Raw genomic sequence first — 17,456 nt, forward strand, 5'->3', positions numbered from 1 at the left:
GGATGACCACGGGCGTATGCACACACTTCATAATTTAATCTTATTTAACTGTCTCTTTTTCTGTTTACCAGACAGAAAATGGGACAAGAATTAGAAAGCTAACGTTAGCCACCCTACCATTCCTTTGCCTCTTCACAAGGTGAGGTTGCAGCTCAGGAAACGGACCTTTGATCGGTGGCTGCATGAACCCCCCAGCACTGGGTGTCACAGCAGGCTGGTGGCCAGCGGTAGTGCCAGGTCTTACCTGTTCATTGATCTGGACGGGAGTAAAGGCTGTCCGATCTCTCAGTTCTGGGGTTTGCGCTGGCTGGATTCGTGTTGTTCAGGCCACTTACTAGCTGCCAGCTTTGCCTTTTGCGAGGTGGTGTGTAGCGGCAGGGAGTGAGGTGGAGGACACAATGTGATTCGAGGCTCTTGCTCACATTAGCTACATAAATGTGAGCTTGATGCTGCAGCTCTTGAGCCTTTAGCTCCTGTCAGCAGAAGGCTAATCTGTTTGCCGCATTTTCTCTCCATCTCTGAAACACTTACGCCAATATTGACATATTTGTTTAGTTTATTGTCAGACTCTCTTTTAGACAAGTCCATCTTCCATTTCCAGGTTGCTTTGCAGTGTAGGCAGTTGATGCCAGTGCTGGAATAGCAACTCTCTCAGCTGGATTCTCCACAATTGAATTAGGCTCTCAGTAAAAGGACATAAATGCGCATTGGCATTTGTGGAACATTTGTAGGAATCATCTGTGATTGGCCCAAGTCTGCTGCCACGGCCTGGATTTTATAAAGCCTGAAAACAGAGCTAAGAAGAGGTGCAGAAGTAAAGTGTACTCTTGGACCACCTGAATTCCAATATGCTCAAAGTTTATTACGGGATTTTTGCCCATGACTAAATCAAACTTTAACAAATGTCAGCTGATGTCTTTTTTTCTTGCTGTTTGAAGCTGATGGGATCATTTATGCACTGATGGAGAAGTTTACTAGCTATCAAACAAACTACTCTCAACTGGTACATTTGTTGGATTTGGTGAATTTTTGGAATCTGGCTGGTTTGTTCACTTTCCCAATGTTTAACTAATGGATTGAATAGGAGTTTTTTTGTTAATGTTTTGATGTTTAGGCAAAGTACAGAATCAGCCCAGCAGACCCAGTAATGGGAAATAGATTTTAGTGGGAAAAAAAAGCAAAGTCACAGCAGCAGGGTTACGTTAGGACTGTGTGACACATGACTTTAAAAATGCATTGCCACTAGAGGGTGATGTTAACACACTGACTCATCAAGCACGGATAGGAGGGACAGAGCAAAGATCCACCTTCTACATGAGAGTCAGTATGGCTAGGGCATTTGTGTGTGTGTATGACATCTTGGCCTACTAATCCAGTGGCCCATTAATCTGCTTTACTCCTGAGCAACTCTCGTCTCTGGTCTTGTCCGTCTGCCTGTTTGCTTACTTGTGTGTGAGAGAGAGATCATGTCTCCATCATGGCTCATTCATAGTAAATATACTTTGTCAAACTGCTCATAATATCAAGGATCAGTGGCAGCCAATTGATTTTATGGCACTTGGAACACATTTTGTGGTTCATATCTGCAGGCACAAACAGTGGAAAACGGCCATAGATAGGAAAGTTTCCAGCAACAACAGATTTCTGCCTTTGGGATAAGGATGTTCAGGCTCCCAGTTGCTAAACTCTTCTTTGTCTTGTGTGATTTACGACACAAAATTGCTGCTTTGTTGTGTCAACCAACACTGTGTCCCATCTTTAGAATCTGCTTTATGAGTCTGGGAATATGATAAGTGTTCTAAAAAGCCAAAAACACCCGAGATTGCTGACGTTATTGTGGTAGGTAAATCACTACATACTGCAATCATCATTATTAGTCCTGACAACTTGAAGTACAAAAGTATTTTGCTGTATATCTGGCACAAAATGAAATAAAATTGCACAAGATCTTTAAATGAAAGGTGGGCTTACTTGAATATTAAAATGTCGGTCTGTCTCTCCCAAACCCAAAAACTATGTCATCTAATGTCTTGTTTCGTACTCACGCTAAAGGGTTTTAGTTTACAGTCATGGGAGGGTGTGTAAAGCTGCAAATATTTAAAGTAAGAAGCTGCAATAAGAGTATTTTGGGGGACTTTTATAGTACTTTTCTATGAAAAAAGACTCAAACCAATTAGTCGACTACTAAAATAGTCAATTAGTCATCGATTAGTCGACTAATCATTGCAGCCCTAATCGTAATAATCCAGTACCAAGTGGTATCGAAACTTTACCCTTTTGTACCCTGATCTTAAAAAAGAAAAAAAAGAAAAAAAAAAGGTCTTTGGTTTTGCGTGCAGCCAATCACTGTAAGCGTTGAAGTGGAGCACAGTGTATTTGACAGAATCATTTGTACAGTTTTTTAATAAAAATTGTAATAATGTGAACACTGTCAAAATGTTTTTTAAAAATGTAAAAGGTTGTTTGTATGGGGACGAGTGGTGGTGGCATTTTACACCACTGCACGATGCTCCCATTCATATGATGGGTAGCAACTGAAGGGCTTTATTGGTATTGGTATTGGTATTGGTATCACTTCAAGGGTACTTGGAATTTTTTCAAATGTGCATGGACTAAACATCATATTCCCATAACTTATTTTCAGCGTTTCAGGTTGACTAAACCATTCTGTCTCAAAATATTGGTAGAAAGAAATTAGTGTTGGGGGGGTTTACCTCTATATCCCTGCCTGTGATTTGATTACACTATAATTGGATTAGATGTGCACCCCTTACCAAACAAAGTCAGTGGAACAATTGACTGTGTTTATTGTTCTGAGGATTGATGGTTTCCATAGGACAATGTTGAGTTGAGAATATTGTAATATGATTAATTGAGTAGCTCCTCAGGGGTGCGTTTGTGTCACAGAGGCAGAATAGCCAAAGGCAACACAGCTCACACTCTCCTGTCTTTCTCTTACTTTATTACCAAATCTATATTCTCCCCATATATTTTTTTACTCCTCACTTTCTCTCCTTTTATCCCCCCATACTGCTTTGTTGGTGTTTCTGATTTTTATGTGCCTTTTCCTCCCAGATTATCACTTCTTTTCATGAAGTTGTTGCATCATTTCTTTTCATCTCTTCTCTTGTCTCTCCCCCTGAGTCCTGTACATCTGGCTCCCCCTCTCCCCCTCCATCCGTCTCCTGGGAGACAAAGACACCCCCTCCTCCTACCTCCTTTTCTCTCTCGTTCGTCTCCCTCCCCCCCTTTCACTGTCATAGGCTACCCCTCGCTTTCTCCCGCCTTCCCTCTTCCCTCTTCCCTCCCCTACTCCACTCCCACCCGTGCTGCTGTGTATCTGAGTGTCAGGGTACTAGGGGTAGTTGTAGTAGTAGTAGAGGGAGGAGGAGGAGGCTGGGTTGTAAGCTTAAGCCGACATTAGCCATCATTACTGAGTTAGCTGACTAGCACATCTCAACACTAGCCCAAAGACCACAGGAGCCCAGGATTTTGGATTTTCCCAATTTAGCTGTCTGTCAGAGGGGATTACTCTTCTCTTCTCTTCTCTTCTCTTCTCTTCTCTTCTCTTCTCTTCTCTTCTCTTCTCTTCTCTTCGAGACTTTAAATGGAAGGACTATATCATGGTAAGAATTCAAACATACAGTAGTGTGTGTATTTGTGAGTGGGTGGTTGCATGTGTGTGCATGTGTAAAACTATGTTCAGTGTGTATGTGTGTCTAAAAATGTATGAATGAGCAATTGTGTTTTCATCCTGTAGTCTCTAAACTCAAAATCTGGAGTTTGTGTGTGTGGCAAACAGTTATGATAGTGATGTCAATGAGGATGAAGAGGAAAAGGAAGACAATTTTCAACTGAATGGCTGAATAATTGAGAAAATAATGCCACATTAATCAATAACATATCTGAATATTTGAAGTGCAATTTTTGTTTGCCATCTGCCATCCTTATGATGATAGACGGTGTTTGTATGTGAAAATCAGAGGTGTAAGTGTTTGTTTGACTGTATGTAGGAGGTTTATACTTGAAGTGCATGTGTGTGTGTGTGTGTGTGTGTGTGTGTGTGTGTGTGTGTGTGGTGATGGGGGGGTTAGCGCTGCCTGTGCGTGCGTGTGTGCTTGTGTGTGTTTATGTGCACGTGTGTGTGGGAGAGAAGCAGTATGTGTCAGATGATATGTGTGTCAAATTAGTGGGTTGTGTTTGAACACAAGTGTGCATCCTCATGTTGAGTGTTGCCCACGTGGCTCCATGTGTAGGTGTATCTCAGTGTGTTGTGTGTGTGTGTGTGTGTGTGTGTGTGTTATAAATGTAGGCAGGAAGTAACAATCCCCCTGCGGCGTTTTGTTTCTAGGTTAAATCATCCATATTTCAGTGCATTTTAATATTTCGATCTTGGTTCATAATTGATGGAAATTTGCTTCATAAGAAGTGTAGCGATACACAAACACACACTCGGGATGCTGCACCTTTACCTGCTTCACTTCTTCAGATGTGATGATTGACCCTGTGCTTGTGCTCTGAGTAGGCCTCAGAGGGCGTTATAATCTTCACCCTCTATCCCAAGACCTTCAATTTCTATACAGGAAAATGCACAGATATATAAAAGAACTTGAACTTGAACTTGTGTTTATCCATTTGAGCATAATTAATTATACATATATTAGCCTTGTACTACTCTAATCTAACAGTGCACAGAGCTGGGCAAGTACGGATTAGCTTTCATTGGCCAATCAGAATCGTGTATCCACTTTTTAGCCTTGTAAACCAGTGCCCCCAGTATTTGCTCTCATACAAAATGAAAGAAGGATTAAATATTTAATGTTGCGTTTGATTTTCTTCTTACTCAAAAAGACATGATTTCATTGCATGTGTAAATGTATGCTGAAAGCCACAACAGGGACTGCGATTAAATTGGCCATTAATGTCAGATGTGTTTTGATTTATTTTAAAAATACAGACTGGTATCATATAAAAAAAAATTAAACGTAGAGCTTACGCTATCTCACCGGTTCACTTGTCCTAAATCTGCTGTGATGAATTATACACAGCATATCTGGTGTGAGTGTGATACATTAACATGCGTGCCGCTCCAGTAAGCCAGTTAGCTTTATCACTGCACCTGAACTGTACACACTTGAGTGAATGTGTGTGTCCCAGTGTGTGTGCTTGTGCAGATAAATGTGTATGAGCAGTCATGCATTCACGTGACCTTATTATGTTGCATGCATGTAGGATTTATCTGGAGTATGCATCATCTGTGTGCTGATGTGTGTCTGTGTGTGCAGTGCATTTTTATCTTGTGTTTATGGGACAGACAAGTTTTGAATGATTGCTCGGTGTTATCTGAATGTGAATAATGAGGAAACGCACATGTGCTTCTGTTTGAAGTCATGACCTGTGCAGCTCACCATGGCAGTATTTTTTATGTTTCCAATTGAAGTTGAGTCATGAAACGCACACACGCACGCACGCACATACAATATACAGCTATCAAGCACATGCGTCACTTTCAAAGTCAAAATGGTGCTGAAACCTGTTCTTGGAAAATGAATTTTCAAGGACAAAAACATTGTGTGTGTGTGTGTGTGTGTGTGTGTGTGTGTGTGTGTGTGTGTGTGAGAGATTCTATTCATTTGTATGTATTTATGATTGGCAGGTGTGATTGGTGCCTCAGGGGTTATGTTGTTGCATCGTAAGACTGCACGCTCCAGTAACACCCCATTGTCCAGAGGGTCACACAGACACACAGGCGTGTGCCAGCTCAGCTTTAACCATTAGACACAGAGCAACGAGGCAGAACAGCTGACTGCTCTCATCAGGTTAATTCAGTTGATTGTTGCAGTGAAGTGTTTCATTTTTTTGTGGGAAAAAGAACATCTGGCTCTGCTCCTCTTAGGCCTGCTCGATCTGTCACTGTTGTGTTGCGCTGCACACACGTTTGTTAAATTTCCCTAACTTTTATTTCCATCTTTTGAGCACAGCAGCTGTTGTGAGAAGCTGCGTCAGCCTTTCTATTTTACATGATAAATCGAACTGGTGTAATGTCTAGACATGCAAAAACAAGGATTTCTGGACTTGCTAAAATGATAATGGAAAACATCTGGCTGTAACGTTAAAACGCAATATTGTGCTCTGATAACAGTCATTTAATTTTGATGATGGGAATTTGTTCTTCAGCTGAGCACACCTGTTTCAGCTCTTGTTTTTAATAATAATGTCAAATGCATAACAAAAAGATAACTTTGCTTTTAATCTCTCCGTTCAAGAGGGTATTGTCTTTAATTTGTGACTGCAGCAATGGAAAATGTGTGACTCTGACCTCCCTTGGAGTTTTGGATTTTATTTAACTACTTATCTGAGACCAGTAGTTTAGACATCATTGCATAGCAGACTCTGCCTTGATTGTTCCGTCTAATTACTGCCACCAAAAAACCTGTGATTAACGTGCAATTATACACAGCTTGCAGACATGGAGGCTTTCAACAGCATGTCTGTGTGTAAGTATACTGTATGTAAGGTGTGTGAGATGGTAGCTGACAGATTGTTTTCCGTTTTTGGACTAGTGTGCAAACCTAACAATGGCAGAGTGAGAGTACCCACATACTTACCTTCACTAAAGTGCCAACAATTAAAAAAAATGCAAAATACTGAATCTTAAAAATTCGGATTGTGGTGACATCAATCTGAATTTGTCTTTTTCAGTTAACAGAGCTGTAATTCTGAGGGCAACTGTTTGTGTTTTGGCACAAGACTGACTTTTTGTTTTTGTGCTGCCTGAACTCTTCTATATATTTTGCTTTTACTCCTCCACAATAGCTTGAATAGGTCACAAACCCACAGTAGAAAAACACTCAGAGTTGCTGAGAGGGTATTATTTGTGGATCTGTCTTCAGCAACACAAAATTGAATTGAAATGAATTTAAGAGCTGCCTTCTGACAACATTTGTGGGATAGGGAGCAGTATATCTGCATAGATCTGTGAAATGAATCCTTGCTCCTCTCCCCTCCTGCGTGTCTGGTTCTTGAGGACAGCTTGAGGAGCAGGTGTTTTGGGCTGCCTGCCAGTCTACAGGCTGTGTGTGTGTGTGTCTATGCGTGTGTGTGTAAGAGCCATGGCCCTCTTTGATATATGTGCAGTGGAGGCTGTTAAACAGTCGGGTATGTAATTAGCACCATGCTAGCACTTCTGCAGCATATTCTATGAAGAGAAGAATCACATAGCGAGCTAAAGTTAACACTTTTTCTCAACACGGTGTTGCTAATGGTTTCAAGAAATTGTACATGAAAAAAAAACATACATAAAAGAGCTCTGGGCTGAAAATGCACTTTTATAAGAAGTGTTTTAACTGATTATTTGTACAAATATGGCAGTTTTTCCCCTAGCTCTTCAGGTGCGGTCCTATCTTGTCTCTCAGACATGAAAAGGCCACAGTCTCCAATGGTTTTTGAGTCTAGACTGTAGTAACACCACTGCGGCTGCAAATGTCAGGCTACATAGCACTTAACTTACATTGAGCTCTCACAAGAGAGACAGTGAAAGACAAATAGTCAGTGTAAGCATCCATGGGACAGATGGTGTGTGCAGGGTTAAGCTCTATCTACTGAAGATGTCATTATAGAATATTCGACACTTGAGCAGCTCCAGATCTGTGTAACTTGGTCCATTTGATCCATGTAGGATATGGTTTAGTCCAGGGCTTATCAAAGCTTCAGTGAGAAGTATCCAAGATCAATCAAAGCACCAACAGGGAAGATGGAGTAATGAGATACGAGGACACAAATTGGCCTTTTTAGCATGCAGGATGCCGTTATATTAGTCATTATAGCTAGGAAGAAACAATACTTTGCAATATGGTTATTCACAGTTTTCAGGCAATCTGGCAAGTTCGTTATACATTTGTGCTATGCCAGTTTCCTTTGGCATTTCTGGCTCTTGAGTTTTTGGGGGTCGTCTCTGCAAACAAAGTCTACAAGTCTGTCACAGGTGGTCAAACTGTCCCCATTTCAGTGCTGCTGTACTGCAAGTGACTCAGAATAATAGTAATAATACTAAGGATATATAAATGGAGCATTCAAATACTGACTTGGACATTGATTACCATGGCAACTACTGAAGTTGTGAAGCATTTCAGCCACCCGTAGTTTAGACATTTATTATAATGCTTGTCATTGGCTTAATCATCGAGGTGATCCATGGCAACGTGTTATATTTTGCGGGGTAGCAGGCTTGATGTTTGCATTCCAACGCAGCGGGCCAAGTCAGAAGGACAGTTTTCATATCAGAGATGAAGGTTAAGATTAGACTCTTTTAACATTATCTGACCTTACCGCCATTTGACATAATAACCAAAGCGTGACATACAAATTTTTCCCACTGTTTCAGATGTGTTTTGAGAGGGGATGTGTTCAAATGAATTAAGTTGTCAGATGAACCTAAATTTAAATGTTAAAATTGAAACTGAAAATGTATTACCTGAAATTAAGATTGTTTGCGGAGAGAGAAGATGATAAGTTCTCAGAATATATTATGTAAAGATTCAAATAAAAATCTTATTGAGGTATTGTTAATATTTATGTTACTGTATTGATGTTATATTTCAATCCCACAACCACTAGCATGTGCACACAGACGCACACATACACACACACACACACACACACTAACTGTGGGGTCTTGGTTTCATATTACAAAGGGTTGTCGATAATATACACACCACGAGTCACCTTTCTGGTATTTCCTTTTGGTGTGTGGAGATTCTTGTTACCATTACATCATTTTTGTTGACAACCCCTGCTGTCATTTCACCCTGTGTGTGTGTGTGTGTTTGTGTGCAAGTGTGTGTGCATGCTAACCCAGTATTTGTGTGTACATCAGGGTGTCTAAAGCACTTCAGCACTTATCCTCTTGACCTCCTCCTGCACACAGCCCTATCACTGCTCTAACTGGGTGTGATAGGTCTGGGTGTCAAGTTTTCAAAAGGCTTCTCCTGCACTTCCTGTGGGAGTTTGAGAGCTGTGGTATCGATTTAGTGTTATGTACCTAGCCTCGATGATAAGAGTAGGACTGTTTGTTTTACTTTTAACTTGGAGGCAAATAAGCATTTTGTACAGTCTGCAGCATCTAAATGTCTAACTTTCTGCTAAAACATGCGTTCTCTTCATATTCAGTACACATAGATGTGAGTGTCAAGCAAGCACAGCCACGTCATTTTGTAGTTTACCAACCAAACAAATGAAAGATGGTGGAATCATCTGAAGCCCGCGTCACCGTCCTCATCTCACAGCTGCTGAGCAAGAATCCATCAACATCTCTCAGTTAGCTAGTTAGTTTAATCAATAGAGCTTCAGCATATTGCTGTGGGGGTAAATCATGTATCCATGGGATATTGATTTTTTTTCCAGAAGCAATCAATATCCTGTTGACTTTATCAGGTTATTGATTGATTTAATGAAGCTATTAAAATTGACAAACATCATGCAGCAGACACTGGTGTCCCCTTTGCAATCCACATTAAGTAACTGATCCGAGAACACCTGCTGTGGAATTTGTTCCGACCTGATGATTGCTTTATTCAGTGGCTCATACTTAAACAAATCAGCTAACTCTGTTTATTATCTGTTTTTGTCTTGCAGATATTTCCAGGATTGCCTACTACACAGGTGAGTCACTGACCTTTGTGTTTTGTACATATCTGCTGCAGCACTGATGAGCAGTCAATGGCTTCATTCACTCATTTAGTGTTTGTAGCAGCTCAAGTGTGCACAACACAGTGGGTCCCTAAAAGGGAAAAGATGAGATGTATTACTGTAAAACTACATCCAGTGCAGTGTTGTACACAGAAATGCTGCATCCAGGTGCTGTCTTACTCCTTCTTTCTCTCCCTGCAGCTCTTGTACTCATATAGCTGAAGTTACGTCCAGTAACCACTTTTACACAGCTGAAACACTAGGTGTTTTTGCAACTTCAGTGTAGAGGATTTTAATCTCATTTCAACGCCAGTAATGTCTGCTGCCTTTCACACACAGCACCACTCATTCACCAGATCAGCCCCAGTGGTCAGCCATGGCAGGGCTGCCTTCAGTGTTAATAGGCTGTTACTTGTCATGTGTAACCAATCAGATGTGGGAAGGGCATTGAGTGAGGCAACAGAGTGGTCACACTACACAATATCAGCCCAATTACAGCCAGTTGCAGCGTCGTATGGTGTCGGCCCGGATCGTGAACGACAATGAGTGTCGTACGCGATAATCCATCTTTTCATCTTGTGTAGCGTGTCATAGTAGACAACAACTGATGCTACATCTGGGACGCCTCACGACATCCAGACAGAAAGTCGTACCATGTTTGATTTTCTTATGTCGTTCACGACTGCTCCCGTCACAATCTTTGACCAGTAGAAATAGATATTATTCCCTCTATATTTTGATACTTTCTACTTTTTATCCGTTCCTGTTTGCCTTCATAAAGTTAATGTATTGCGACGTAATTTCAAACTCAACACTTCCTGTATCTGTAAAAAATTAAAAGCCCGTTATAATTTCAGTTGAGAGAATCCCTTCATTGTCTAAAAAGACTTTTATTGTGAAACATTTGCAGGAACTTGTTGTGGAGGATTCAGTGACTTGCATGTTTGCATGCAGTACTTCAAATGTAGCTCCTGCCATCTGGTGGCACTTTTTATGTTACTACAACAAAATTTTGGCTGGCACATGAACTGAAATAATAGTAAAAATAATAAAAATAGGACAAGAACAACCCGATGACATCCCACACGTTGTAAAAGACAACTGGGGATGATCAGTGTGGACCATCGTGTAGTCTGTCATGTCTGTCGGCCAAGTCACGGCACGATTTTATGACTCCACAATCACGTAATCTAACATAGTGACTGTCAGAACGGACAAAAATGTTGTGTAGTGTGAACCAGGCATTACTAGTGCTTTCTGTTTCTGGTGCTTTCAACCACATGTCATAGTCTTCATCAGGAAATAGAAGTTGGCTTCATTGTCACGATGTCAAAATTTGTAAATTCCACACTTAAATCATTCGATTACAACTTAGCCAACTCCATGACAACTGAGCCTACTTACAACTCACTGCTTAAGACCATGACATGCAGTCTGTATCTCCAGAGGTGGAAAAGAGACATAAATGGACCCTTAATTTTCAAAGATGAGGAATAGTTTTATTTCAGTATTTTATTTCCTACAAGGGATTGCAGTCTAATGAAGAACAAATGTGTGATGAGAATAAGTGAATGTGTTGTGTTAGTGTTTGACATCTTCTTATGAGACGTGAGCTGTTGAGATATTCTCAGGAGCTCAGGCTAATAATCTGTGTTGGTGCTAATGAGAAGATAGACTAATTGCACATATTTATGTGAGTCATATTATTAATGTGTGAGACAGTTACACCAGTGAGAAAACAGACAGAATGGGACTATCTATCTGTGTGTGGGTGTTTTGGTCTTATTAGTGCAGACAGGGGTGAGGGAAAGAATGAACATCGCTGTAGTTGGAGTGAGTGACTAATTGTAATCTTCACTTTGTAGATAGCATAAACAAAATATGCTCTTTGAAGATAATTGAAAGTCCAACGCCCAACCACCTGAGGGTGTGTTTTTTCCCTCTTTATGTTCTACAGAAATAAGATAAGCGGGGAAGCATACGTATGTGTCGTGGCACTCTGCCCTAAAAGAAGGCCTCGCTGGCCAATAACGTCAGATAAATCAAGTTGCCAGTGTCCAGCAATTCCTATTTGTTGCCAGCTGCAAGGAAGTAAAAGAATAACAATGGAATCGTCAATATAGAAACAAAGTTGGACAGGATGTTTCCAGGGTAATTCCAGCATGTGTGCAGGCATTTTGGGGGTTTACGAGGCAAATTAAAACACTTTTTGTTTTAGTTTTTTTTCTTCACACCTAAAGTGATAACTATCAGGTGTGGGGTCTTCATCAACATAATCACTCCACAGTCTTCAGATACTTTATTGGACCGCTGATTTATGCATTTATGTCATCAGTGCATATCATAAGTAAAACTTCTAAATATTAGCTCATGTTAAACTATTTATACCAACAATCACTTGACTCAGACACACGAAGAAATGGCAATTATTTGGCCTGTAGGTCAAGGAAATAGTAACATTACAACAACAAAAGGCCCTGCCAACATTAATGAGATATCCATTTGTGTTAATATAGGCAATTTTTGGATTCCAAAGTATGTTGACACTGTAAAGTGTGTGTTTTAAGAAGAATAGAACCTATGTACAACCTCATTACAGTATTACAAATTGATAAAGGGAGCTGTTAAGTTGACCTCGTCAGTAGTTAAAGGGCCTGTGAAGGGTACAAAATTAGCACCATCCAATAGCCAAATGTGGCTAATAGGTTTGCTTCACTCACTAGCCAAAAAGAACAACATCAACAACAAAAGAAATAATGGTAACCCATTGAGTGGTTGATAAAATTTGAATATTCACTGGTCATTTAGCTGTTTGACAAAAAAGTGAATTTTACAAACTGAGGCTGTGACTGTATGACTTTTGACATGAGGGTTTGAAAACAGTTATTGTTACACATAGTTCTGACGGGATCAGCAACAAAAATAGTAATGTAGCAAATAGTGATTTGAATTACAAGCAGGAAGACTGTTTAAATTTATGAGATGAAATACGTGTCTAATTCAAATAGCTTTTGAAGTTTAACTTCAAGGCATGGATGCGAGCACATTGATTGTTCACTAATAAAAACATATGCACGCATACATCAAAGTAGCTACTACACTTCTGAGGTTTTACCTGCATCTTTGATTTTTTTTTTTTTTTTTTTTTTAGTAGGTGGTGGGTGTTGTGTTTCCCTCCTCTGGTAAAATAATTATGTGTTCACAACAGCACAAGAGAGCGAGAGAGAGACTTTGGCAGAGTCCCAGAAGAGCGCTTCCCATTCATGGCAACATCCGGCTCGCCGACAAAAGGCTTTCAATAGCACACACACACACGCACGCACACCCCCTCCTAAAACCTCCTGGTCCCACCAGATTTTCATAACAATGGCCAATGCCTAAGATGGAGCACAAATTATAGGAAACCCACGTGCGTGCACACACACACATACACACATACACACACACACACACACACACACACAAAGGTACCATCAAGATTTCAAGTTTCTATGACGTTGCTGTGCGCATTTATGTTTGTGTGTGTTCAGTAACTCGCTGAAGTCTGTTGGGTTCCTCAGTCGATGTGTTCGGCCATATAAATATCCGTGTGATTAATGGAGGCTGGCATCTGGTCAGCAGTAACACTCGTGGTGATAGGTGCCACTCGCTCACAGAATATTGTAGGCATGTTGCCTTGGAGACGAGCCCTCAGGGCAGCACCTCCAGCACTCTGAGAGCTAGAGGGAGTATGACCCCCAGTGTACAGGCTGAATGAGTTTGAATGCTCAGTATGAAGTGCGATTGATTAAGACCTTGTGGTTTGGAAGTGGATTGGTTGGCATGTTGTGTAGAGCTGCTTGTTTACATGCTGGGCACTGCCGGGGCAACGGGCATGTTGGCGAAAATGTACTTTTCTTCTCTTGTGTTTTTTCTAGGGGTTGGGAAAATGGTTTTCCTTTGAATTAATTATTTTTATTCGCAATATTTTGTTTGGAAAAAGGATGTTTGTGTTCCGATAATTTCATTATTTGTGATAGCTAACTTGGCCATTTTGGACTAGAGCTGCAACTAACCATTATTTTTATTGCCAGAAAATGTCAGAAAATGGTATAAAATGTTTTTTTGTTTTTTTTTTTGTTTCCAAACATCCAAGATGACATCCTCAAATTAATTTTTCTGTCCAGATATTAAGTTTACTGTCATCTGGGAATGAAGGATTCAGAAAACATTCACATTTTTGAAGCTAGAATCAGAGAATTTTGACTTTTTTTTTAATCACTCAAACTAATTAATTGCTACTCAGATTAGTTGGTGATATTAATATATTAATAGTGCCCAAAGACTTAAAAATGGCTATCATTAAATAGGGTTGCAATTAACAATTATTTTAATTGTCGATTAATCTGTTGGTTATTTTCTTAACTTACTGATTATTTTTTTCGCCTATGAAATGGTAAAAAAAAAATTATCCAAAGCCCAAGATGGCGTCTTAAAATGTCTTGTTTTGTCCACAACCCTGAAATATTCAGTTTACTCTCCCAGAAGAGCAAAAAAACCCAGAAAATATTCACATTTAAGGAGCTGGAATCAGAGAATTTTGACAGTTTTTCTTTAAATTACTCAGATAGTTGGCACTCAGTTAAATAGTTGACAGCTGATCAAATAATAGTTGCAGCTCTATTGTTAAATAGTGGTCAGTGTGAAAATATGTAGCTTTAAATGAGCTACAGGAGGAGTGTAGTGTGGGAGATGATGGAGATGTAAACTGGTTTTGATCACTGTTTCTGTCCTGGCTTCTTTTTACATGTGTGTTTTGTATTTGCTGTTATCTTCAGCAAAGGAGGTGCTGTAGATGTGTATCTCAGAGTACTTACATAAGGAGATTTTTATCTTGCATTGCATTTACCATGATAGCAATATTGGCACAACATAAGGGCTGTTCTGAGGTCAGCTTCATAAACAGAAGTGGGAGGTTTTTTTTTTCATTGAACACAAGAGACTAGTGAGATTAGCATATTAATAGTTTCTAGCTCCTCCTGCTTCTCCTGCAGCCCCTGTGTGTGTCTCTCTCTCTCAATCTCTCTCATTCCCCACTCAACTTTCTTTCAGTTGTGCAGCTCTGTCCTCTTCTTCCTCTCATTCATCCTGAAACAATCGCTGCATTTCTCTCCCTCTCTCTCTCTCTCTCTCTCTCTCCCTCTGTCTCTGTTCGCTTTGTTTTTCTGGCTCCCTCTGTTCTCTCACTTTCTTTTTCGAAGTTAACTTTCTGTTTGTTTATCACTGAGCACAGAATTTGTCTCTCCTTCTCTGTGACCACTAAGTAACTGTCTGCTCATTGGACCAACACTGTACAAGTTGGATTTTTGGCTGTGAACTTTTTGCTGGAGGGACAGTCTTCTCACCATCACAGGGACTCCACTGAGCGAAATAGCCCCAATCCTTTCCTGAGCGACAGCAGCTTGACTCTTCCTCGGCAACTGCGTAACTATGGAGTGCAGGCATGGGGCAGAAATTGGGCAAAAAACAAACAGTGTGTTGTCATCAGAGAGGGGCCACTGAGGAGTACTTTAGGAGTGGACTGAGACAGAAGAGGAGGGAAGCTTGTGGATGAAACTAGCTTTACATCTCTGGGGATCGATCTTGACTTGTGCAACTGTGGATAACAGGAACAGGATTACACAAACAAAGAAGAGTTTTTTCATTTAACTTTCTGCCTGTTGATGTGTTTCTCGTTTTGTGGCGTCTTCACACTCCATACGACGTGTCAGAGGACATAAAAATTGGCCTTTTCGAGGATTACCCCTCTGGAAGTAACTGCTGGCTAACAAAGCTGTTGACAAAAGTTGGAGACAAAGATTTCAGCCTTGGAGACAGAGTGTGTGTGTGTATCGCAGTGTTTGGGTTATGTGAGCGTGTTCTTGCAGTTGTGTTAGGACCTTGGGGTGTGTGTGTGTGTGTATTTATTTATGTAGCTTCTGTACACAAGAAGTTTAGTGTGTGCACGTGTGATGCGGGGCTGCGAGACTGCTAGCTGTGTGTCTGTCCTCGGCGCAGACAGACACAGGGAGGGACAGACATGTGTTTCCATGGCGATGAGCGGCTGCAGCCCCTTCCCCATGTGTTGGGACAGAGGTGAATGAAATCTCCTTCACACACACAGAAAAAACACACACACAGTAGCATGAAGCCCCTCCACAGTGTGACATCTGACTCCATGGGAACTGACTTGGTGTACAGCCGAAGCTACTGTTGCTCTGTGTGTGTGTGTGTGTGTGTGTGTGTGTGTGTGTGTGTGTGTGTGTGTGTGAGAGAGTGATTTGTCAATATAAAAGTCATTTGAAATGGGCAGAGTGACATGGAAGTACATATTTATCTTACGGTGATATGTCCCTCAACGACATTATAGTCTTTCCTCTGACTTATACGAGTGTGTGTGTGTGTGTGTGTGTGTGTGTGAGTGTGAGTATGAGTATGCATCCGCTCTCTCCGTCTCTTTCTCTCAGGTGTAATTACCTTCTAGAACATATCAATTTTCCTTTAATGGAGGAGAGAGGAGGAGAAGCACAGGGCAAAAGGGAAGCAGAAAAAGATGGTGAAAGTGATCTCGTCTTTTTTCCCTACACAGTGTCATTATTACAGATAGCACACACACACAAAACATGTCCTGCACACTCACACACGCAGACACAGAGAAGGTTCTTCTTGTCGGGCATTCCCAGATGAAGTTACCATGGAATTCCAGGAAGTGTGTCAGTGTTGCGACTTTTTATTCAGGAAAAACGTAAGCCCGAGGTGCATTGTATTCTTCTTTGTGTCATAGACACACAGGTGCCTACGAGCCTTGACCCTGACTGTACTTCTCCGTCTTTATTTCTCTCCCTGGGAAGATGAAAGACATGAAACAATGAAATACCAAAGAACTATCTTGCCAAAGAACGTCACATCCAAAGCAGACTTTTGCTGTACAAGGTTTATTCTAAGGAAGACAAGAGCAAGATACAAGTCAACAATATTACAAGGGGAAGGGAGAACACCTAGCATCAGTCTGTTATTATTATATTATACAAACTAGAGCAGAAATAATTAGTTGTCTAATCAATTAGTAGAACGACAGAAATACAAAACTATTAATGACTTGTTTCTGTCAGTGTTTCAAACAGAACTGCCAAATGTTATCTGGTTCCAGCTCCTTAAATGTGAGGATTTACTGCTTTTCATCGTCTAATAGTGGATTCATTATTTTTTAGTTCTTGAAATGTTGTTTGGACAAAACAAGCATTATGAGGTGGAGCTCAAACCATTGATTATTTGATTAACTGAGTGCCAGAAAATTAATCTGCAACTATTTTGATAATCAGTTTGCTTCCTCTCTCTGTTTTATATTACTGTAAAGTGAATACCACAGGGTTTTGGACTGCTGGTTGCACAAAGCAAGCAACGTGAAGATGCCACCTTAGACATTAGGATATACAGTATATTGACCAAATGATTAGTCAAGATGAAAATCTGCAGATTAGTCACTTCTTTGTTGTTAGCCCTAATGCATCCTTTTCCTGTGTATGTGATAGAGTTGCAAATCTTGCGGATATCCGCGGGTGGGTGGGCCAATAAAAAATAACATTGTAATTAATTTCGGGTGGATTGTGGGTGGATTTGTCAGTTATATTCGTATTTAATAACCTTTATTTATATAGCACTTTTTAAAAAAACAAAGCAACAGAGCAAACAATATTAGGCTAGAGTAAATTTTTACATTAGAGATGTGACCACATTTGAAAGTAGCCGAT

At 40.4% G+C, this 17,456-nt stretch overlaps 1 protein-coding gene across 4 annotated transcripts in view; it reads left to right on the forward strand.

The window, feature by feature from the left end:
* LOC125904231 (focal adhesion kinase 1-like) overlaps positions 1-17,456 on the forward strand; it is a 74,239-nt gene that overhangs the window by 7,733 nt on the left and 49,050 nt on the right. For 3 of the 4 annotated variants that reach the window (XM_049601490.1, XM_049601491.1, XM_049601492.1), the window contains exon 1: positions 14,771-15,801. In XM_049601490.1, coding sequence (XP_049457447.1) covers positions 15,678-15,801 — 124 coding nt within the window. In that variant the 5' untranslated portion in view covers positions 14,771-15,677. Of the gene's footprint in view, positions 1-9,633; positions 9,661-14,770; positions 15,802-17,456 lie in introns of those variants that run through there. The other variant, XM_049601493.1, reaches the window with a different exon arrangement.

Source organism: Epinephelus fuscoguttatus, linkage group LG17 (assembly GCF_011397635.1).
Source record: "Epinephelus fuscoguttatus linkage group LG17, E.fuscoguttatus.final_Chr_v1".
NCBI classification, from domain to species: Eukaryota; Metazoa; Chordata; class Actinopteri; order Perciformes; family Serranidae; genus Epinephelus; species Epinephelus fuscoguttatus.